This window comes from Camarhynchus parvulus, chromosome 4 (assembly GCF_901933205.1).
Source record: "Camarhynchus parvulus chromosome 4, STF_HiC, whole genome shotgun sequence".
In the NCBI taxonomy this organism is placed as follows: Eukaryota; Metazoa; Chordata; class Aves; order Passeriformes; family Thraupidae; genus Camarhynchus; species Camarhynchus parvulus.
In genome coordinates, this window is record NC_044574.1 from 71,055,460 (window position 1) to 71,079,972 (window position 24,513).

General features: G+C 42.9%; 1 protein-coding gene across 1 annotated transcript in view; it reads left to right on the forward strand.

Moving 5' to 3' along the window:
* Positions 1-4,999: 4,999 nt before the first annotated feature.
* The window catches only part of RNF150 (ring finger protein 150), a 108,435-nt gene continuing 88,921 nt past the window's right edge, over positions 5,000-24,513 (forward strand). Inside the window, exon 1 of the mRNA XM_030946913.1 lies at positions 5,000-5,494. Within this exon, the coding sequence (XP_030802773.1) occupies positions 5,029-5,494 (466 nt within the window). The 5' untranslated portion in view covers positions 5,000-5,028. The remainder of the gene's footprint in view (positions 5,495-24,513) is intronic.

Here is a 24,513-nt window from a genome sequence, read left to right on the forward strand (position 1 = left end):
AATGAACTGACACAGTGAGGTTGGTGACTTAAAGCACAGTATTGGCAGCAAATAGGTGAGGGGATGGTGTTGTTTTATTGTTTGCATGGTCTCCCAGTGTTAACATCTCTTCTGCTCTTCTCCAGCTGTAGGAAAGAATCCATTTCAGTCTAATAGCCAGGGAAGGCAAAAGAACTTCTTCTCCTGAGCACTGGCAGAGATCATATTTCAGTCAGCTTTCCTGCTGTCCATCAGCATCAAGAAACCTTCAGACTTACACTGAAGTCAGCACCAACCCCAGGTCTCTCCAGTCACACATGCCAGGGCCCTCACCCCGTGGGGACAGTGACACCCCAGGCACGGGGAACTGACCAGCACCTCCTGAGAGGAAAGAGAGGAAGGACTCCTCACCTACCCCGTGGTGTGTGTTTTCCCTAAGTTTGCTTCTGCCTGTTCAACACTGAATGGCTGACCTTTGGGCCAATATACAGTAAGGCATCGAGTGTGCACACTCTGCATTGCTTCCTGCATGATCTTCCCTCTAGTGATAAAGGCAGCCAGTGCACCTAGTATAGGCTTTTTCAATATCCTGCAATGCCACCTTCAGTATTCTTCTGGATAAAGATTCCTAAATTCCAGGGAAATCCCCACTTCAACAGAATTTAGGCAGCCTAGTATTTTAAAGTCTAATTTTTAACCTTTTGCCATTTTACCTCTTGGCAAGGTCCACAAAACACTATGGGATTCCATAACAGAGGGCTTTAGTAACCTGGTGAGATTCCTCACCTTTAACTAAAGAAATTTCTGCTATTTCCTTTGAGATCATTTGGGTTTTGGTCCAGACACAAAATCCAGCACAGTGCAAGCATAGCAATTACCTTTTAAACCAAACAGGGTATAAACTAATGAATTCTACCTCATGAAAGGGCCAAGTGTTGTGGCATATGCCAGAGATTGTCATGCAGTGAATTTCAGTGTCCTTTACTCATTATCAGCTGTTGCCTAAATCCAGCTTCTGAGTTTCTATAGATCAAGAATCTGGAGCTGGAGTTCCCCACATGCCACTTCTCTTCTACTTATTAACCCTGTTTCACACTCTCAAGTTTGAATATGATAGTCTTATGGCTTTCTGCAAGGTATGGTTCAGATGGAATTATTGTCACTTCAGAAACATGGAAAAGGGGGAGGAGAATTTGTAATATGTTGTTAAATTCATACATAACATTCAAAATCCAGAGATACCACCCCTCATCCCAATGCTACTGATACTACAAAATTATTTTCAGTAGCATACAAAAGTAGAGATTGTGCTTCTCGCTGTAAATTGGGCAATGAGATTTGTGACAATGTCTAGTATGCTTCTATGGGCTCGGGTTTTTTGGAAGGAGAGAACATAGGGTAGGGTAGGGTGCTGGCAAATGTCTTGCTGGCCTGAGAAGAAACATTTACAGCTGTACTTGAAAGCATGGTGCTCTTGTGCCAGGACTAGAACAGAGCTCTGGGGGAGATATTTCTGTGAACAGAAACAACTGGGAAGAACCACCATCAACTATGACACCACACTGGGTGATTTTAAGTCAAAGCATTGAACTAGTTAATTGTAGCTCAGCTTTCAGCAACCAAAGTAATGAAGTATTCTGTTTTCTTTATTCAAGAGTATTTTCAAGGTGAGAAGTGACCCCTGGATTATAAATTAATTGTGAAGAATGTCACTTCTTACACTTGAAGCATACCTTTGATCGATGTTTGTTTGTTTAATTTGAATATAAGAGCAGATTGTCTTTTACTTCTCAGGACTGTCTCACTTCCGAATTTTCTCCAGTAGACAGGTGCTGTTTAATCAGCTCCTTTTGCTCTGAGCTGCACTGTCTAGTTTAAACTTTGGTTCCTGTTAGTTTTATCCTCTAGCTTAAGAGCCTGTTGGTATCTGCTGTTATATCCCTGTGATGGTGCTTACACAATGGAATCACATCACCTCTTGTCTTGAAAAGCTGAATAGATTGGGCACCTGAAGACTCTCCCTGGAGAGGAACTACCTCAAGTTATTTTTAGGGTTCCTTTCTTAACTTTCTCAAGGTTCTCAATATCTATTTTTAAAATGCAGATACCAAAACTGGACAGTTTTCAACATTTGTCTCACTGGTGTTTCAAGCAGAGTGAAAATCTACTATTTCCTACTACTTGTTGCTCCTCTGAAACATCCAGGGATAGCTATATCCCCTTTAGGCCCCTTTTCCATAGGAATATAAGACAATTCTTTCCTACTCTGACCCCCACACCCTTCCCTGTGTGCAGAGTAAACCACACACTGCTCCAGCGTGGTTGGCACTTTGTCACCTGGAGATGTGTTTTTACATTTAGCTCCATTCAAGCACATTCTGTTTCAACTAAGTTCATTTTATCTGGTCCCTAACAGGTGACGGTGTAATGAGAATGTCATGTATCATTGAACAGCACACCTGTCAAAAACCTGTTACGGACGTGGCTGGGTAACTTTACTAACCACACTGAAAACTTCCTCACAAAAACATGAATCATATTTGCTTGGCAGGCCACTTCCCATAAAAACACTCTGTCCATACATTGGATTTTTTTCTCTCGTGTTTTTCTTCCAGCTGGTTAATGTCAGCCTAATCAGCCTGTCACTAACTGGTCACCGTAATTAGTTTTTCTGGACCTTATCAGGAAACTGAACACTATGTCTTTCAAGATTTTCCTGTTATGCCAAGATTTACTTGAAGTGTTAGAAAGATAGTTACTCTCTCAGGTTTTTTTCTTTGTGCCATTTTTCTGGATCTGCTGTTTTTCATATGTTCTTAGAAGATACTTCTTCTTTTGTGAGTCCATAATCTAGCAAACAAGTCCTTCCTTTCTTTCCAAATATAACCCTGAAGTATTTATTTTAAAATGTATATATATATTTTTTTAGCCTTCTCTTCTAATAATACTCCTTACACTTCTAAATATACAAATGCTTTGTTGCCCATAGCCCCTCCAGGCATGGATTTTCTCCTTAGGGCTTTTGCTTCCCTGATGAAATCTCAACACTTTCTAATTAGTGTTGATCACCATCTACTTTTGCATTTCAATGTTAGTTCTACACAATAGTTTTTTTCTCCTCATTTGCTGACTTTGCTTATTCAAGAATGGGCTTTCAACGAAAATTTTCCTATTGCTTAATGGTAGACTTCTTGGTAAATTACCATATTTCCCTGTAAACTTCTCTTTTTTATTCCCCGATTCACATTTTCCTCCCAAATGCACTTTTTTTCAGCTTTAGGGAATTAACTTTTTTGAAGCAGCATGTGTGTGTATACAACATGGTTAAGGGTTGTTTGTTTGGATCATGGGCAGCTATGAACATAATCTGGAAAGAGGCAAATATTGACACGAGTGAGACACTCAGGCACTCACTGAATGAAAGTGAATGATAATCCCAGCAGCGGGTTTTACTAACAGGGGTTACAATAGGCACTACCTATAAATCATATAAGACATTCTTTTGTGACTGAATACAGTGATAGAAAAGTGGAATTTTGGCCATCATTTGCACTAGTATAGACAGACATAGAGTCCAGCTGGGTTTTGATCCTTTTGAAAGGTGTCAGTCATGGCCAAAATTCTTTTGGGGTGTTTCATACACTGAAAATCCCCAAGTCTGGGCTTTCACCGACTTTCACCATTAAGCACATCTGCCTCCAGAGAGCAGCTCCATCATTCTTTGAGGCTTTCTGTGCTCCTGTCAGCCACATCTGATTTCAGTAAACTCGCCTGTCCTTCCCATTCCGGAAAGTACAGCCGGAAACGCATTCGGTGTGTACTTAAAAACCTCTGTACAAGCGACCACCGCTCTGAGCTGCGCGCCATCGTTACACTGTAACACTGACATTCGCAAACTTCTTGGCGTCTCCCGCAGCAATCAGGGAAAGTGGGGAGGCCAGAGCACACTGAGGTTGGAGCGGGCGCTCGGAGGCGCCGGGCTGCGCTCCGGCCGGTGCCCGGATCCCGGCACGGGCCGCGCTCCCGCGCCGCCGCCAGGTGGCGCCGCCGCGCCGCGCCCGCCGCTTCCCGCTCCGCCGGGAGCCGCTCTGGAGGAGCCCCCTCCGCCGGGAGCCCCCTCCGCCGGGAAACCTCCTTGCCAGGAGCCCCCTCCGCCGGGAAACCCCTTGCCAGGAGCCCCCTCCGCCAGGAGCCCCCTCCGCCGGGAAACCCTTCGGCTGGAACCCCCTCCACCGGGACCTCCGCCAGGAGCCCCTCCGCCGGGAAACCCTTGCCAGGGCCCCTCCGCGGGAGCCCCTCCGCCGGGAAACCTCCTTGCCAGGAGCCCCTCCGCCGGGAAACCTCCTTGCCAGGAGCCCCCTCTGCCAGGAGCCCCCTCCGCCGGGAAACCCTTCGCCAGGAGCCCCTCCCGGACCCCCTGCAGGAGCCCCTCCTTGCCAGGAGCCCCTCCGCCGGGACTCACTCCGGGAGCCCCTCTGAGAGCCCCTCCGCCGGGAAACCTCCTTGCCAGGAGCCCCCTCTGGCAGGAGCCCCCTCCGCCGGGAGCCCCTTCGGCTGGAGCCCCCTCTGCCGGGAACCCTTTTGCCAGGAGCCCCTCTGGCGGGAGCCCTCTCCGCCGGGAGCCCCTCCGCGGGGCCGGGGGGCCCACCCGCCTGCGCCCCGCCCCCTCCGCCGGCGCGCTCGGGGCCGGGCCGGCCGGGGCCCCGGCTGCGCCGCTGTGTGCGCGTCTGGAGCTCCCCCCGCGCCGCGCCGCCCCCTCCGCGCTCTGCCCCGGCCGCGCTGCCAGCAGCGGGGGAGGCAGCTGTGCGGGCAGGGCCAGGGAGGGGAGGAGGAAGAGGGGAAGGCAGAGACGAGGCCAGGCCGAGGAAATCAAACGGCCCCGACATGAATTAGGCAGCGGCTGCAGAGGGGAGGGCCCCCTCCCCCGCTGGCTGGCGGGTCCCGCACGGCGCCGGCGGGAGCAGCGCCGCCCCGCTCGGAGCGCGGCTCGGGGCGCGCACGCACACACGGAGCGGCGGCGGCCGGGCGGGAGGGCGGGGGGGCCGGCAGATGAAGATGGCAATGTCTGTGATCCAAGCGTGCCGCAGCCTGGCGCTCTCAACATGGCTGCTGTCCTTTTGTTTCGTGCATCTGCTGTGCCTGGACTTCACCGTGGCCGAGAAGGAGGAGTGGTACACGGCCTTCGTCAACATCACCTACGCCGACCCGGCGGCCGGCAGCGCCGAGCTCCGCAGCGAGAAGAGCGAGTGCGGGCGCTACGGCGAGCAGTCGCCCAAGCAGGACGCCCGCGGGCAGGTGGCCCTGTCCGTCTCGCCCGCCGACCGCTACGCCTGCGACCCCGGCACCCGCTTCAACGCCCCGGCGCCGGGCAAGAGCTGGGTGGCCCTGATCCCGCGGGGAAACTGCACCTACAAGGACAAGATCCGCCACGCCGCCGCCCAGAACGCCTCCGCCGTCGTCATCTATAACATGGGCTCCAGCAACGCCAACGAGACCATCACCATGCCGCACGCAGGTGAGGCACGCCGCCCGCAGGGCTGTGCCGAGGGGGCAGGCGGACGGACCCCCTTTTCCAGCCCGCTCTGCCCTCCCGCATCCTTGGGGTGGGAGCTGCTGCGGGAAGGTGTCCTCGCACCTCCTGACAGGGAGCAGGATGGGCCGTGGGCGTCGCTGGGCGGTGGGCGCCCATCGCGGGGTGCACGGAGCTCCTCTCCGCGCTGCCATGGCAAAGGCTGCATGTGCTGCTAACATATCCATAGCGACGCACGCCGGTGCATCCAGGAGGGATGAAAAGTTTGGGACGTGCAAAGTTTGGGTCTAGTCAGAGGAACGGGACGCTGATCCCACCGTGGGGCACCGGTGTTTCGGTGTGTCCTGAGAGTCCTCTGGCAGGCGCCGTGTGGGATCGAGTGTGAGTGACTGAGATCTTCGGAAGAGGAGAAGTTGCAGTGTTGTGGTGCAGGCTTATCAAGAGGTGCAATAAAGCAGAGAACACGGTGTCCACAGGCTTGGCTGCAATGATGTGAAAGCTGTGAGATCGAGTAGAAATGTCGAGTATCTGATTTGGTGAGAACAGGAGATATGTTGTCCAGGACTGGGATGGGGGGAGTGTTTCACTCTCCCAGGTGGATATTCTGGTGGAGTTTGTGCTTGCAAGTGTCAGCACATGGCTGCCAAGGTCCCAACATGTGCTTGTCAACTAGAACCCAGTCTAAATCCAGTCATTCAAAATAACCTGAACCCTGGCTTATGCCCACAAAAAACCCCCACTGTTTCCGTACCAGTGCTTGATCTGAAATGATGTCTTAGAAACAGTTCACCAGGTTTATATTTAGGGACAATGTTTTCTGCCAGGTATCAGTTGTCTTTTATACCAGCTGCCTATGCCATGGAGATAAGATGCCACCTATTGCGAAATCTCCGTTTGGTTTCCATCCAGTAACTAATCATGCCCAGCTGTTTCATGCCAGTTGAGTCTTAGTAGAGTTGGAGTAAATTGAAATACAGAAATGCTGCAAAACAGGATGTTATTCTAATGACATGTTACATTTCCACAGTAAACTAGCTAGCTTGGACGTGCTGAAAAGCAATTTGGTGCCTAACCATAGTGCTAAAATACTGCTGATGCAAAAGCAGCGATTTTGGAACCTCTTGTGTCCAGCCTGCTTTGGAGATTAACCACTTGTATTGGGCAAATTAGTGTTTCTTTGGTAGGGTTGGTGGAAGATGGGGCTTTTTTTAGTGTTTTCCTTTGATTTTGTGAGACAAGCAACTCATAACCTCTTGAGCTTCCTAAAACTATGTTTTATAACCTGCCCACGGTTTAGCAGCTGTTCAGATTATACTTCTTGCTACTTTAAGTGTCACAGATTATATACTAAGAAGTATAAAGTAGTAGGAGCTTGGCATACTTATGCACCCTCAAAGTAAAGCTCAAGCTGTTTTAAAACTTAAGATGCAGCATAGTTTATTATTCTCTAGTAAGTTTCTCTAAAACTGCCAACATGCTGAATTAATTAATGGGTTGCCTGTTTTTAAAGTATGCACTAAGCTGTTTTCCCACACAAATGGTGTTTTATTAGGAAATGGTGGGAGTAAAAAATGTGTGTAACCTTTTAAAATGTTAGAGCTTTGGTTTGTTTTAAAGTCTAAGATGAAGTAGGAAAGGAAACTTTCTTACTGCAAGTGACCTCAGATTTAAAAAATATGAACATAGTATCAATTATCCTGGGAGCAGCTTCTTCTATGTCATACGATTCCACAGGATTTGTTCTGAGAATCCTTTTTGAGTACTAAATGGATACTCAGCAGTGGGTTTGTACAGCACCAGTGGCTGAAGTAAAAATAAACTTTCAGAAATTAATCTAGACTTGTGGAATATGATCAGTGAGACTGAAGGACTTTGCTCATAGATTTGATGAATTTGTCTTCATTCTAAGGATTTTTGTTCAGCAAAGTTGAATAGTGGTTGTTGGGCTTACCTTAGGGAAAGCCTATCCTCTGCACATGGTCAAAACTAAAAGGACTTTTAGACCACAAGTCTGATGGAACAGAAGAAAAAATAATTATTCTCAGGTATTTAGCAATCTAGCAGGGATTCAGAACTTCGCTCTCCCTCTGGTGCCGCTGTTACTCTGGCACAAAGTGAATGGTCAGGCTGTGTAAAATTGTGGCTGCAAGTTTCTAACTTGGAGCCTTTGACATTTGTTTGTTCCCAGTCTAAACGATAGCACAAGATTCAAGGGAAAAATGAATCAGTTTCTTGGTTTCTGAGTTCAGCAGCATCTGCAGTGCTCTGCCCACGCGAAATCCTGGAGTGAGAAGAAGAAAATTCCATCCTGGAAAATACTTGGAGGTTGAGAGGGAAGGGTGAAATATGACCTAAAAAGCAATTTTAAAGTCAAAAGAAATATGATGTTACTTCCTTATTATTTTCTATTTCTCTCTGAAAAATTTTTTTTTTGAGGTTTCATAGAAGCTTACAATCTCTTCCTATACAGAAAAGTGTATCCTGTTGCATAACAAAGTGGCTTCTGCCCTTACTAAATAACTTTTAAGAGTAATACTACTCCTGAGTTTTTTCCCCCCACGTACATTCTTCTCTCCGGTATGCTTTGCCTTCTTTCTCTTATGGTCACTTCCCCTCTCTGTGCTTCTTTTTCTGCTCCGCTCGCCCTCGTTTCTTCATCTCTACCCCCATGCTTTGTTCCCTGCTTTAACCACGTTACTTTGCCATTTCGTAGTGCTTTGCCCTTGTCACTTTCTTCCCAAGTCACTCTTTCTCTTGCCAAAGAACTGACCTCATGGCTCTATGTTTAATTATATTTCCTGTTTTCTGCCACAGTGCGTGCCAGTGTCCCATTGCTCATTTGATTTTGAAATCTATGGGCAACAGTAGCAAGATACTGGGTGTGAAGTTGAAGGAGGCTTCATAGACCTCCCTCCCGCCCCCCCCAAATCCAAACCAGGGTAGTATTATATCAAAGCTTCTTGTGGAAATCTTAAAATACGACTCTTCAGGATTTATTTATAGAGCACACAGCACAAAGTGTGCCATTTGAACGAGTTCCGTCGCCCCATCGAAAGACTTTGCATTCGGGAGCTTGTACTGAGGTCACTGCTAGCACACCCAGAAGGATGGGGTGCAGCTATGACATCTGCATTCACAGGGAATGTGGAGCTTTGGCATTCTCCTGCTAGGATGTCCTCAGCTTGTATATCATCTGCTACAGCCTGTGCAAACTGGCATCTTTATTTTTATTGGCTTAAAGGATGGCATAGGAGCTGTGAGTATGACTTTGTTTGCGTTTTGACTAAGGAGGCTTCAACCAGAGAAGGAAAAAAAAGCATCTAGAATTTCTGAATTTCTATTTCAGGTGCTTTGCATTTCTTCTAGATCAACTTTCCTAGCAGAAAAGTACTTTAATAATATATAGGATGTTCTTTTTTCCCCAGAAGAAATCCATGGTGTTGGCTGGAGTTTCTCGTTGAAGTTTTTTCTTACTCAGACCAAATTAGCCATTATCTAGGTTTGGAAAGGCCCCAGCCACTGTGTCTACATTTAATAATTCAGTATTAATTTGCAGTAGTCTTACTACCTGTTGTAGCTTATATCCTAACATTTCCTCTGAGCTCTGAATAGAGACAGGAGAGCCTTCCAGAAGGCAATTCAAGGTGAGAACTTCCTGCTCTACAGTTCGGATTTGAGGGAACCTACACGGACCATTTCTGACTTGGGAGCCTGTCAGGTGCTTGGGCAGGGGAGGTTAACTGTGATTGTGCACGATTCATATGTGGGTAAAAGTCAAATCTATAATTTTCTGTATAGTCTCTAAGATTCAGTTGGAATTCTGAGGTGCATGTGATTATCTCACAGAACGGATATTGTTAACATGTGAAGTAAATTGCATCCTACATATTTTGCACCAGGAACATGTGTTAGTCAGGCAGTGTTGCATTCTCCATATTCTGCTTTCCAGTGCATTCCGTCACAGATTTTAAGTCACATGCTTCTCCTATGACATATCCTGTGCATTACTGGGCAGATGCCTCATTTTTTTTTGCAGTGGCCTGTACACACAAGGGTCTCATAAGTGGTCTAAGGTGATGCTGACTTGTGCCCTCCCTCTGTGGCCCTCAGGTGCAGTGGGTGTATGTGCCAGACTGCATGAGGAGGGTATGGCCATCCCATTGCAGGTTCAAACGTGTCCCTCCACACGTGCTGCAAAGGGGGCCAGACTCAACCTGGGAGCATTCAGCTCAGTAACAGTCTCTTGCTTTGTACTCAGATTTTTGTTCCTTGAGCAATGACTAGTCTTACCTTTTACATATTTTAAGAGGTCTTGGTAATAGGTTGGGCTTTGGCCTGCCCTGTAGATTTGTACTGATGTGCAAATTAAAAGCCAAAGTTGAAGATCTCTCTCTTTACAGACTTAATTCAGTACTGCAGCTGCATTTGTTTCATTATTAAAACAATTCTTTTCCTTAGCTTTTGTAGAATTCTAATGAGGAAAATGTGCTGAGAGCATTCACACTGAATTTACCTATGGAAAAGCATGAATTAATGGAGGGCTGGAGATTTCAATCAGTTTTGTCATTAGATGAGACACTTTTTCCCTTGTTGAGCCCTGCATCTCTCAGCCTCACAGCTGGGTCCTGTGTCTCCTTCAGAGCCCACTGCAGACAGTGGAAGGACACCGAGTCCACTGAGCTTTGGATCAAGTAATAAGGTACAGCTTTCCCTACAGAGTGGTGAAGTATTGATTCATTGAAGATTTCATTGATCCTCCAAGGTTATTGACTTCAAAAGCAGTTCGATTTCTGCTTTGGTTATCTGCAGCATTTATATACACTGACATTCATACAAGTGCTGTCTTCAGATCTCTGCAGTAGGAAGTGACACAGCAAGAAGAAAATCTTCCTCAGGAGCAAAACTGCATCCACATCCACACTAACTGCTGACTGGCAATCTGGAGCAACTCCTTTTGGTATTTGGTCCTTAGGAGAATGGCTTGCTTTTGAGAAAGCAGTTGTTTGTCCTAGTCCCATTGATATTTTGTCTTTAAAATGGCATATCTTAGCTTGGGTTATTAGAATATTGTGGCAGTTTATGGCTTAGCGTAGCTCACTAATTGATGCAGATATATTTCTGTGCTACCTCCCTTCACGTCACAGAGGATGGGAACATTTTCAGCAAAAAGGGAGAGAAAAGTAACTAGTGTTGGCACTCTTCAGAGTCTTTTCCTGGTGAGAGGACACTTTGTACTTTGCTCATGTAAGCAAGGGCCTAAAAGAACCCGTTACTGTGCAGCATTTGTCTGATGGAGCTCATGGTGCTTTGTCGTGTGACGTGACCGAGTTTCAAGTGATGTCTGCCTCTGCACACCCCGAGCCAGGCTGATGAAGAGTTAAGTCTTTATGAAGGGATAGCCCAACAACTTCTCCGCTTCCCGGTGATTTCTGCATAGCTAACCTGCACAGAAACAGCAATCATTTCAAGAGAAGCCCCACTTCTGCCCTTTCAGCTACATTTGAGTAACAGTCACTTGATGACTCCTTTGGTGCAGAAGGGAGTGAACAATACAATCATTGACTCATAGAAATCAGATATGGAAAAGACTGAGTAGTCCATGAAATCTGCCACCTTACTAATGCAGGGCTGCTTCCTACAGTGTTACATCCACTGCCATCACAGTGCTTTTTGCTTAACATCCTGCAAAGGAGAGAATTTTGTGGTGCTTCAGAAACAAATGCTGTCTGTGTAAGGAGAACAGTTCTGAGGCAAGAGATACAAAATGTACGAAGATGTTAATTAGGAATACTATACCTTGCAGTAATATTAAATTCACATAACTTCCACAGAGGCACAGCAATCAAAGGATAAGGTTAAAAGGCAACTGTATCCATTGGATGTCACAGGGGAGTTATATGGCAATTGTGAGAAGAAAGAAGTGGCAAAATGTTTCACAGCTGGTTGTGTGCAGACAGGTTTTACTGTGCTGTGTCTTTATTCTGCAGTGGGATGTGATCCCGGACTTTGTTCATGACCAGTGCTCTCCTCATTTCACTCCTTGGTGTTTCAGTTTCTCTGGAAAGCAAATCTGGGTGGTTCAGCCTCAGGTCAGGCACTGCACAGTTTGACTGGATCCTGAATGTGGATAAGCAGGGGTCAAGGATCCCTCAGAGTATCCTACCTTTCATGGGTGCATTTGGATCTACTATCTCATCATGTAATTCTCTTGAGAACTACAGTTTCTCTTACCTGGAGAAGAAAACCCAAACCTCTTAGATGCAACCTGAACTTTAAAAATACACTGTATTAAATCTACCAGCTGTAGATCTGCTATCTGATGCACTGGCCACATTAGTAGAGGTAATTCTTCAGCCAGAAAATTACTGAGTTGGGTTCTTACCAACTGCTGGAAACGATGTTTTTTAGTTCAAAAATGGATGGGGAAAGCACCTCTTCATTCACCAGTTCTAATAGATAGGTGGTAAATATTGTTTGCTTATGAAACACCAATACTATGCAGCTGTGTTTTACAGGAGAGGCCTATCAAGGGCATTCTTTACTTTCTGTCTCCTCTTCAATAAACTATTTGAAATAAACCTTAGAAAGAAAACTGAACTGAGGAGAAATGAAGGAGAAGATGAAAAAATTAAACTGTTTTATTGCTATTCCACACTGAAATATGAAAAGTATTCTGTGCTTCGTAAAGATAATAGCTTTTAAAAATAATTGTTCATTTCTTTTCCCTCTCAAGAGTGGCCAATAAATAATGTCAATAAAGTGAAGTGCTTGTTTATTTGCCTCTGACAGTATAATCTAGTGATATTCAATTCTACTGCTAGACCTGAGAGTCTGTCAGAGTTTTGGTCTTGAATTTGATGTGTTTAACTGTCTTTATATACAGGATAGTCCTGCTGTAAATTGGAAAGGTATTTTCAGTTTGAGGCAAAATTAGAAGGAAAAAAAAAGTTTATCTTTTTAGTTCTCAAATCCCAGAAACAGAAATTGCTGCCATGTAACTCCATAGAGTTCTGGCTTGAGTATGTCTTGTATACTTCTTAAAGGTGGGTAGAAACCTTACATCTGCACAGGAATGCCGTTCCTCCAGGGATACATGGAATAGGGTGGGCTGGCAAGTGCTCCCTTGTGCTACACACTTAATGAGACCTAGCTTTGTACAAATAATTTGTATTCCATGGTGTTGTGAGCCTTCATCATGAGAGAGGGCCTCAGCAGTGGGGTGCTCCCTAACAAAGCAGGTTTTTTGCATGGTTTTCTGCCAAGACAGCCCTGTACTACTGCCATATTTGTCTGTGAACCATCGTCATTTGTCACTGAAATGGATTTAATGATATAGGATTTTATTCTTCCTCATAATTTGTTTCAAATCTTAGCCTTCCTCCTTTCTTATATGCTCTTTGGTTTGCCTCTTACTGTTCAGTCTCTCCCTACAAGCCATCTCTTTTTTGCAAGTCATTGTAAAAATATCTCACCACATACATGTTACTATATTATTAAGGGACTTAGACATCACATCAATCTCTGGCTTCCAGCTTTATAAATCACACATCACTAAACTATCCTCCTCTATTTGCTGCTTCATTTTGCAGTCCTTGTCCAAAAAAAATATATTTTGTAACATGGTCACTGTTATTTTTCATTGAACGTACCTGACATTACACAGCCAGAGTGTTCAGAATGGATTCGAGACCCTAGCGGGTGGTTTATCTTTAATTAACATATATGCCTAGTCTTAAGATTGCTGTAGAATGTGTCAGCATTAGTTGAATATGTGTTGTGGGTTGCCTGGGTTCAGACCCAGCACAATAAGCTCTATGGTTTTATTGTTTTGGTTAAATTGATTTGTGGAGCACTTGAGAAGCTTTTGCACCTAATTGTTATTCTCACAGTGGCAGAGCATTTCCAGATCCTCAGGATCAAATCTCTGGGTGTCTAACAAGTTTCACTATAAAAGATTTCTTGCATTTTCCAATTATGCAAGGGTTCTCTATCAGTGTCTGATAAAGATCTCTCCAGTTTTACATCCTGTGATGCTAACTAAAATGTTCCTATTCTTCTTCCTTTTCCATTTCAGTAGCTTCTATTAGAAGACAGAATTCATTTCTGCTTTTTCTTTGCCCTTTCAAAAACCCGTGTCAGAGAATCTTAAATCTTTGGCTATATTTCTAGTACATGTCTGTGTTTGTACTCAAAAATAAATCAGTCTTTAAAACAGGATGGTCTGATGCTGCAGACACATACATGATTGCCTCACGCTTGCACAGAGATTGCTTTCCCCTCTTGTGCCTTTTTAAGCTTTTATTATGAGCTTATTGTCTCCTAGTTTTACCTGACATTATCATGTTCCTTGATAGAGGCAGCTTTTGCAAGATTCTGTAATTTCTGTGCCTGGTCTCTCGCTGCTCTTTATGTGCCCATGTGTTTGAAGTACAATCTGCTTGTGCATCAAATCCATACCTTTACTAAACACTTCATCAAATCCATACCTTTACTAAACACTTCATCAAAATTTCTTACGCTGGAGAATGAGGAGCTGAGTAAAATGCATTATGTCTTTTTATAATGCTGTCTTTGATGTATTTGCCTTGCCTTATGTTTCCTTCAATCCTATACCCCTTTATTTTCTATCTTATACCCCTAATCTTAATTACCTTCAATCTTATACCCCTAATTTTTTCTCTCCTTTGGTTTGTTGGGGTGTTTTAAATTATTATTCCTGCTTCCAGTAAATCTTTTCCTTGGACTTCTCACCCTTTTTTTTCTTGCCTTCCTTTATGCATTCTGCACCTGTTTTTCATCTCTACTATTTTGATTTTTTTTTTCCTTTCTGCCTACTCCTTACCAGGCTGACAGAAGGAGCCAAAGGCTATTTGCTTTGCATGAGCATTGACTGTAAGAGGAAGCAGAGCAGGATTATGCTCTTCTGGTGGCTTTTCCCTTGCAGCTGGCTCTGGGTTTAAAGGGCATCTGCTGTCTGCTGTCAGGGTGGGCTCAGAGGAGTGAGACACCAGCAGTTGGGAAGTCCTCAGAGGAGTGACAGGCATAGCACATTTGCTGTGCATAGAAGCGGTTTGTGCTGAACACTCCTAAGTCTTTTTCATTAATTCTTAAAAGATTAAATTATGGTCTCCTCTCTTTCATGCTTTTATGGAAGAAGTTCAAGTTTCCCTGCACACTGGATGCTGGAAAAACTGATGGGAAATATTTCTTATCAGAACTGTTTTTCTTAGGTAGTGAAATGGATTTTCAACAGAAAACTGTTTTGGAAAGTTTTTGCTCTTTGGAAAAGTCTTACAGGTCTGGTTTGAATGAAAATTTTCTTTTAGTAAATATTTTATGTGGCTGAATTTCAGTTCCAGAAGCAGTTTAGTTTCTCTTTTCCTTTTTTTGATTATATATTACATTTTAATCAGCTTTTACCAGCTTTAGATACTAGCTCCCTTCCAGAGCACAGACCTGACTTTTTCCCCACTCACTTTCCTCTGGGAATCTATGCATGCATCTCATCATCATCAGTATTATTTAAAGGTACTGACCTGAGGTTTGCAGTGCTGAATTCCTTTTCCCTGTGACAGTGTGACAGCAGCTTTCTGTCTTCCCACAGTGCAGTCCCTGAGCTGTGTAGGGTCTTTAGCCCTTGCTGCTTGTCTTTACTAGCAGATTTCAGCACTGTGTCTAGGTGCACATGGGAATGATGCTCAGTGTGAGGTAAAGATTGCTCTCACAGACAAGGGCGTAGCAGGGATCAGTAGCTGCCAATGCAAGTGAAATAAATTCAGGCTTGGAGTATGATGCAATTTCCTAAATGGTTGTCCATACCTTAATGTTATTTGCATGGGACTTGATAGTCCCAAATCTTGGGAAAAATACCCCATTCTCTGGGGAGATGATGGTGGTATTTGTACAAGGGAGGTTAGAGAAGGTGTTCATAGTAGTTCTTTTGGTTTTAGGGTACTTCTCTGGAGCGACTACCCAGCTCTTTTCTACACTTGGAGATGCAAAACCGCTCTCGCAGAGGCGCTGTGTGATGGGCAGAGATAACCCTATGGAGTGAAGCATCAGCCTTTCACAACAGAATCTCTGCAAAGCTCTTAGCTGGGTGACAGTGATGAACCAATGTCAGCTTGGTATTTCTTTGTGACTGTTGCTTATAGGGAGGAAACTGCAAGAAAAGTCACTTGCAATAAAAACTGCCTGAGCCACTTCCATTTTTTTGTGTCTGAAGACAGCCAGCAAATGCAGAGAGATGTCTGTAAGCCTCCAGCAACCAACCATTTGATGCAGTTTGTCTTGCAGCATGAGAGATGTGAAAGCCTTTGTCTTCTAAAACTTTCATTTAAAAGTGTTGAATGCCAGCACAAGGAGATATTGTGATGGAATGCAACCTAGAGCAGCAAAGCTGTCACAGGTGAGGATGAAAATGTTCAAAACATGATGGTACCATCATTCACTTTGTCAGAGAAACAGCTGAAATAGCCATTAGACAAAAGTCACATGCATGAACCTGAATCCGGGAGAGGTGAATTCATGTTGATGAGAAAATAAAAGCCATCAAAGTAGGTGGTGACTCCTGTGGTCTTCCCATCATGTGGGAGGTCTGTGAAATGTCTTTGACTAATCCATATATCTTAAACCTCATTTCAGTTCTGCACTGACTCCCATTTCTCACTTGCACCCACTGTCATGATCTTTGGCATTTTCTTGTTTGCTGCCTCACTGCTGTTTGTCCCAGTCCTTCCTTGCTGCCTTTGCAGGTGGTGGAATCATTCCTTGAGGTGATGAGGTTCTTGGTTGGCTCCAGTTTGAGCTTGTATGTTTTTCTCTCTTTGCATGTAGCAGTTTTGCCTGGTTGGGAATGGCAGGTGCATTGCTCCCAGAGTGCTGCCCAGCTGGATCCACGGGTGAGTTGGACAGGGAAAACCATCAAACAGCTGAACTGCCCCTGGAAGCCACAAGCTCTGTCTGAGGCAGATGGGATCCCCTAGGGCACAGTGATTCTGCAGGGAGCTCATCTGTCATCCTCACTCCCCTGACTTACTGACCCCTGCTTAGGAAGATACACAGGAGAATTTCTTTTTTCGATATTCGTGGGGGTTTGTGTATTTTTTCTAGAAACATTCTCTTTTCTTTGCTGTATACCCAGACAGCCTTTTTTTCTCCCTTTTTTCACACCTTTTTTTTTTTCCTATCCTGGTCTAATGACCAGAACTTACTGAGATGCAAGATATGAGAGCCCACAGACAATTTTTAAAACAAAAATATGACTGCATAACTATTTATTTCCAAAATTATGGCTTCTAATGGTTGTTAGTGCAAGGAAATTTTTGACGCCAGAGAATTGGTGTTATCTGGTTTCTAAATATGCATGACATCGCTTATTTCTGCAATAATTAAGAGCTTCATTCCCATTAACTAATTTATGTAATCTTTCTGCTATTAGACTTACAGAAAATAACAAAGCAAGCACTGAATTTTTAGTGGAAAATATCTCCTGTTGAGTACCTTGTACATTTGAAGTGTAGCATCTGTTCTTAGTTCTTAACCAATGCTGTGTTGGATTAGCACAATGATTACTGTTGTCTTTCCATATTCTGGACACTAACCAGGCATATTTTTTGCCAATGCAAAGACAACTCTGCAAATTCTATCACAAAGCTGTTATCTTTGGCTCTCAGGAGCCAAATGTGTTGTGGATTAGCCCACAAAACAGGAGCTACTGTGCATATGTAAAGCAGTAGTCTCCTTGGTAGTAATGACAGCAGGGAGGCAATTTTAATGGGATCTTATCTGGACTAATACAGCAAGTCCTAAAATCTCTTCCTTGCAAGTGAGACCAATACTTTAAAACCACTTCTCACATTAGTAAGCTAGTGATTTGGCTATCATAAAACTCAGTAATAGATATTTTAAAATTATTTCTAATGTCCACATTACATTAATTTGGAGAACACTTCATGGCCCAGTTGAGGAAAATGTTTGCACAAATAGTTATAGTTAAGCTCACATTTAGTTCTTGCTGAGAATGGACTAGAAGTTGAGCCCCTTGACTAAATGTCACTGAAAGTGCTTCTGTGAGGAAATGTCGTCTATGAGAGATGAGGAAGTGTCTGACACAGCCCAGAGGCTTATTACTAAGAATATTAGTGTGGTCATCTCAGGTGAAGCTTATGACCTCCTACAGCACTGTGAATATTCGAGATCCTTACAATAAGCACTTTATCTGAAATTGTAAAAATGAGATACGTATGCTTTATATATGTCCTTAAAGCAATTCTTAATAAATACCAATTAAAAGAGATTATTTAATTATTTTTCCTTGCTCCACATAGTTTGGTTTCTGCCTTCCGGGTTATCAGCCATGTCTGCATCCCAATCCAAAGCAAAGGTGCCTCTCAGCTTCCACTGAACACTGTGCCCCTTCCATCTGTGGAAAAGCTGGCCACCCAAACCCTTTCAAACCCAGCTGCTGTCTGTTCTCCACTGTGCTTTATTTGATGTTTGTCACCAGTGCATGCAGAGGAACAATCACAGCTGTGGGAAGCATGGACAGCTGTTTAGTTATTTGCAGATGCCTTAAAGATGTGTATCAACCAGTCATTTGTGCTTGCTAGGTGAGCTAGAGGAGTTAATGTCATTTAGAATAGCCACACAGCATTTCTTTGCTGATCAGGGAGTTGCCTAAATTGGAAATACAAGTATATCTAAGGCCAATCACACAGCAGCAGCTCCTTACTTCACACTCATTCCAGTTTGGGTACAATTATTGTAATGTTTTGCAGTTTTGGCTCCAGTAGATAAAATTTTGCATCCTTCCTTGTGGTCTTACCAGTCTGTCAACTTCATTTTGCTTTGAGAAATTCAGGACAAGTTTCCTTAACGTTCCCAGTGGTGCATATCAGTTTTGGAGAGAAGATTTAGCCATTTAGACAGTTGTTGGGGTTATGTTGAGATGATGGGAAGCTGTAACCAAGGAGGAGGGAAGTGTAAAATTAACAGATGTTCCTCCTTTAGACATTCCTAAAAAGCTAACTGCCATATATAGTTAAAGGGCTCTTCCTGGAAATAATCCAGTCATTACTTCCAATAACCTGTAAGTACACACGGGTGCCCCACAACAACTGTGTTAACTTCACAGGAGGACTTGCTAGACCAGGCAAAGTTAATGTAAGATACACAAGTGCTAATGAATGCCTGAGGTGACTTCTTAGTGCCTTGAGTTCTTTGCAAATCTGTATTTATCACTACACGCCTCAGAGATGTTCCATAATCCACGATGTGAATGGCCTGCCCTGCGAGTGGAGCTGATTAATATCTGTTTGTGAGTGCTGTGCTCTTCACAGGCCTGGGCCCTACTTTGCCTTCTCCTATAGCTCCTTGTTTAGTAAAACAGAATTGCAATCCATCCATCAGTGAATTCTTGCAGGTTTGATTCATTTATAAATAAACCTGATATTCATGCTGTTATCCAACAGTTATCTCCGTTGGTTGGCAAGAGTTTCAGGATCTGAGAATGCATTAAGTCTTTATGAATAAAGTGCACGATATTAAGTCAACTTAAAAAAAAGTGATTACAATTTCAGTTTGGTTTCCATCTTTAATAATGGCAATGTCTGTCACTGAAATGGATAACATTTACAGCATGTAAGCACCTCCAGGCTCTAGCAGTGAAGAGATTGGACCTTTTTTTTCGGAAAGGGTGCTGCTCTGTGCAGACTTGGTAGCATGGAAACTGAAGGAATGTATGAAGTTTTAAATAGGTGGGTGGATTTTAGGTCCACTTTTACAGCTACTTTGAAGGAGCACACAAATGACTGGAAAAGTCACAAGAAGTTCATAGGAAAGAAAAGCTTCTCCAGCAGCAGTATTCTGATCTCAGTTGTTCATAGGTGGAGTGTTGGGAGCAGACTGGGCTCTAAGCTGGCTTTTCACAGGCCATACTTTCCATATGCACACTGCCTTCAGACCAGCTCAGGTGCTGATTTCTGAACTTCCAGGTTTGTCACTATTTAAGGGTCTCCAAAGTTCCAGTTTAATTTAATTACATTTTGCATGTTATGAAAAGAATTCCAATAACTGTCCTGTAAATTCCAACTCCCAAAACTTTCATCAATCAAAGCGTTCTGAGATTGCTGATGTCCACAAATGCACTGATGCCACTGATTTGTAATCATACTTCTGAAATCCTAACCATGCTGAAGTCAATGGCAAACCTTCCTAAGGATTTAATTGCCAAATAGTTAAATCAGGAAAATGAATGAATACCTGAACTCGTTATATCTTCTGCTGCCCTCTTAGCATTTAACACTTTGTCAAGTACAGAAGAGCCACCAAGAAACATAATACCAGGCTTTCACCAGCATTGGCAATGAAGTATCAGCAGTCAGCATTTCATATGAATTGTACACATCTGTTGGATTCGAGCAAAACATCAGACAGCACCAGAGCTTCATTAAGGTAATTCTGTAATTGCATAAAATGATGGGTCAGCCTGTGAGTGCCTTGGGCCTGTAAACATTAACTGGCATTGAGTTCTCCAGCACATTCAACAAAGGGTCCATCTGGCCTCAAGTGAATGTATAAAATGTGTAGTCATTGTTACATTTATGATATAGGAAGAAGTTCATTTTCTTGCCTTTTGAAGAGCTTGAGAATAATAGGTCCTGTCTTACGTGTATTTCTGACAGTGGGCTACAAAACATTTTTTTTCTGAAATCTCCTGACAGCTAAAATTTGGTTCCTGGAAGGTTTATGGCTTTGTGTGAAGTGACAGGAATTGGGTGCTGTGGTACTGTTAGAGCTGTGTTAGGAAGGGGCTGAGAAGCTTGGTGTGCAGGATGCACATCCCTGCTAGCTTGTCTCCAAGGGCAGGGAGAGAGGATGCTGCCTGACAAAAGTCATAGTTGAGATAAAATCCCCGGAATCTCGAGCAGGTACTGGCTGGATGCACTGCAAAAATACCTGCTCTAAATTTGGAGAGAGAGAGAGAGAGCAATATGGCTTTCACACCTTTCTTCACTAGCTGGTGTACTAAGAAGGAATGGCAATGATGACAGCCGCATCACGAGGGGAGTGCTTCCGTGGTGGTTGTTAAGAGAATGCTCAAAATTAGCATTCACTGTCTCCAGTGAAGGAGTGGAGTCTGTGTTTTATGCCATCCATCTAGATACCAAATGAATGTGGACAGTTGTCATAGAAATAGTTACAGGGACGGCGTCTGTCCACATAAAGCCTTGGAGAGGTCATTTCTAAACTGCTCCCTGTCTGACCAAGCTAAGATGGCATTTAATATGGGCTGAATTTGTTCCAGACAGAGGTTTATTAGTTATTAGATCTTGAAATACATGGCTGGTTGGTGATCTTTTTTTTTCTTTTTTTTCCATAAGTTTTCTAGAAATACCATTCAGCTGAAGAGGCCACAGTGTAGGCAATACCACGTGGTGATTTCAGTGCCTTCATCCTGACATGCATATTGTGTTTTGAGTGATGCCATTCTGTTTTGAGAGCTTGTGGGATTTTCAAAACCACTGCTATGTTAATCTCCTTTGGGTTCTCTAACATACATCGGATCACTCTCTCTTTTTCAGAGTCTGATTACAAGACACCGAATGATGTTTTGTAGTGCAAATGGGCTGTTCTCAGATTTTCACTACACCATCATTTTGGAAATCTTTAACTGTTTAACCTCTCTGTAAGCCTTCAGCCTGCCATATTACAGTGAAATTCTCTGCTAATCAAGGTTGTTGCTAATGAGGGAATCACTGTCTCTCATTCAGTAGAGGCACTGCTGTGTCCTGAAGACATCTTCCCTTTTGATCTCCTTGATCCAGATTAATTGTAGGAGGCTAGATTCAGACAGAAATATCAAATGCACAGCAGTGCTTAACAGAAATGTTACAATTACATACAAGTAGGAGAAATCAAAGGAGGGATTCAGATAGGTGATTGAGCATGGAAATAACAGGGTAGCTGAAGTTCATGATTTCAGCTTGTAGTTCTGATCTGCTCATACGTAGACACTGAGTCATCAGAGGCAGAAAAGTAAAGAAGGAGAGAGAACATAAGCTGTCATACAAGAACCAAGGTAAAAAAAATTACCTGCCTTTCATATCCTCGAATTCATGGGCTGAATTTGTCTCTGATGCAATCCAAACACAGAAATACATGAGCAACACTAATATTACCAGCAGAGGAAAATTTTCAATAGTTATGACTGGCATTGCTCCCTGGGAGCCAGTGTGTGTTATGTTTTTTGTTGGGTTTTCTTAGGTTTTTTGGGGGTTTTTTTTGTTTGTTTTGGTTTGGGTTTTTTCTTGATGTTTGTTTTTGTTTTTTTTTGTTTGGTTTTTTGTTTTGTTTTGTTGGTCTGGTTTGGTTTGGTTTGTTGGTTTTGGGTTTTTTGTTGGTCTGGTTTGGTTTGGTTTGTTGGTTTTGGGTTTTTTGTTGGTTTGGTTCGGTTTTTTTTAAGGGGAGAGGAAACAGGCATGTGAAACAGCACGTAAGTATCTGAAATTGCATGATACAAGATCTGAGTTCAATATTCAGGGAATAACTAGAAGCTACCATTGAAGATTGGCTTAAAGCAAACCTTGCTTTGGAATCAACTGTGCAACTTAAGTACATCCTTTGACATCTTCAGCTTTTTCTTGTGGACTAAAACTTGCTACATTTGGGGCAAGATTTAGTTTCTGAACATCTTAAATCTGAAATGTTTCATATAAAATTCTTGTTTCAAGTCATTTAAATAGTTATGAAATTCACATTCAAACTCTGAATCTTCTGGCTGCAGTACATGTTCAGATAATGAGATTTCAGTAGGGAAGTACAGCCTTTGCCTTATCTATTGCAGATAGATCCAGCGTGGAAAACTCTTATAATCAGCAGGTACTGTAAAAAGATCTGCATGGGCATTCATTTGTGACTTTAAAAGAAAGAATCTAATTAGGAATGTACTGTGGTATCGGCATTATGTTAAGTGCTTTTGTTTTCATCATCCTCAAAGCGTGCCTAAATCTCAGAGAGAAATGAGGAAAACCATATAATCGACCATGCAAAATCAGTCACAGCTGTACAAAATGTAGTGTGGGCAAAACCATACCTTTTGGTGAAGCCTGAAAATATGGACAGGTGACTCTGACAAAAGCTTTGTTGTGTAAATGTGAACACGTGGAACACACACTAAGCATCAGCAGAGCATTATGAATTTGCCTGAGAAGCATGTGCTTAGAGGAATGTATTTCTGACTGAAGAGGAATTTAATTCTGAATTTATTTCTGCATTGCCATGTTCTTGTCAAAGTACAGAGGAAGTTTAAAGTAGATTTGGACCCATTTGTGCATATCACTCCCATGTAGGCGTAAATATCTTTATTTAGGGGTAGATTGCATGAATCCTTTGCCTGTGGGTACAGATGTGTCTATGCCTGTGTGTTCTTATTCACATACATGTATCTCAAAAATGGTAACCTCCTCCAGGGAGACCAGCTACAGCAGGTAACTCACACCTGGTATCAAACTCACAAAGGGGCAAGGATGTAGAGATCCCATATCATTATTGGGCCAAGAATGATCTACGTAGACAAAAACAGCCCTATGTTTGATCTGCACATGGCATAGTGGTAGTACTTTTGCTGGTTTGCTTGGCGATTCATTTCAATTGCAGTTCTGCAGGACGTGGGGGAAAAAGAAAAAATAGAGCTTTTAAAAAAGTTCAGAAAGTTCTAAGAAACCCCTCTTCTGTGTGCTTCTCTGATTTGGGGGGATTCAGGAGAGAGGTAGGGAAAACAAATTGTCTCAGTCAACCTGAGTCCTTAACCTTTCAGGTATTATAATGCAAACAAGATTTGTTGTTCTGAAATGTAAGTAAAATGTGTTGTTTTGAAATGTAAATAGAATGTTTGATACAGACAATTCATAATGCAATCCTGCACCTTGCACGTGCACAAGTGTGACAGAGTGGGGACAGGAATTTGCCTTCTATTTGTCAGCTTTTCAGAATACTAAAAGCAAGAGATTCCATCTGGAGAAGAGTTTCTAAGTTTCTGAGAAAGAAAATGAGATGAATGTTGTTCCTCTATTGTTCCAACTGCTTGATTAGAAATGAGTCAGAGAGTGATCTCTGTGTTCTTCTCCGTCTGGATATGTGTACTCCCTGGTAAGCTCAGATGTGAATTTAAAAATCCTGTGAGAAGTGTTTAGATCCTTAGGTAAAAGCTTTAACTATGAAGACAAGGTTCCTTGTAGGAAAATGAGAGATTGGTTTTACAGGGTAGGCCCTCATGCTGAAAATACTCACGCAGGCATGTACCGTGGATGTAATGAACTTGCTTATCTATTTATAGCTTTACTCAGTGTATGTTTGTACCCAGATGGTGCTCCTTAAATTTCACTGGGCTGTGTGTATGAGCAGCAGTTCACACTGAAGATCACAGTGCAGAACAAGAGTCCAGGTAGCAAACAAATATACTTAATTAAGTTGTCATTCACAATTAATTAATACAATACTTATGGCCTTTTTACGGTGTCTCTGCAAGAAGGATTTGTAACTTTCAAAATTGCTAGTAATTACTATCTTGTTTTTGTTTTGGATAATTTTCTTTCTGAGGATAAATAAATTGCGCTTAATTTTGAGAATGGGGAAATGTGCAAAAAGGGTGGAGTAGCCAAACCTTACAGTGTGCCAGGAGTGGATTCCAACCTTCCAGCATCTTTTTCACTCTGTACTTCTAGATTATTCCTATCCCTATAGCACCTTGCTTCTCCAAGCTATCTATTTGATAGTTTGTGTTCCATATGTTTACTCTTTTCATATACTTGAGCTCCCAGATCCCACCAAGACTGGTTTGCTTTCTTTTCTAATAAGACTGAAATTTTCCTCCATTTTCAACTGAAGTCTATTTGTATTCACTTCTTTCATAAGTTATTCTTGTCATTAAATTATTTAATTTTTAAAATGTTATCATTTTCATATACATTCTGTTTTAATCTACCAATTTGTAGTTTTGTAAA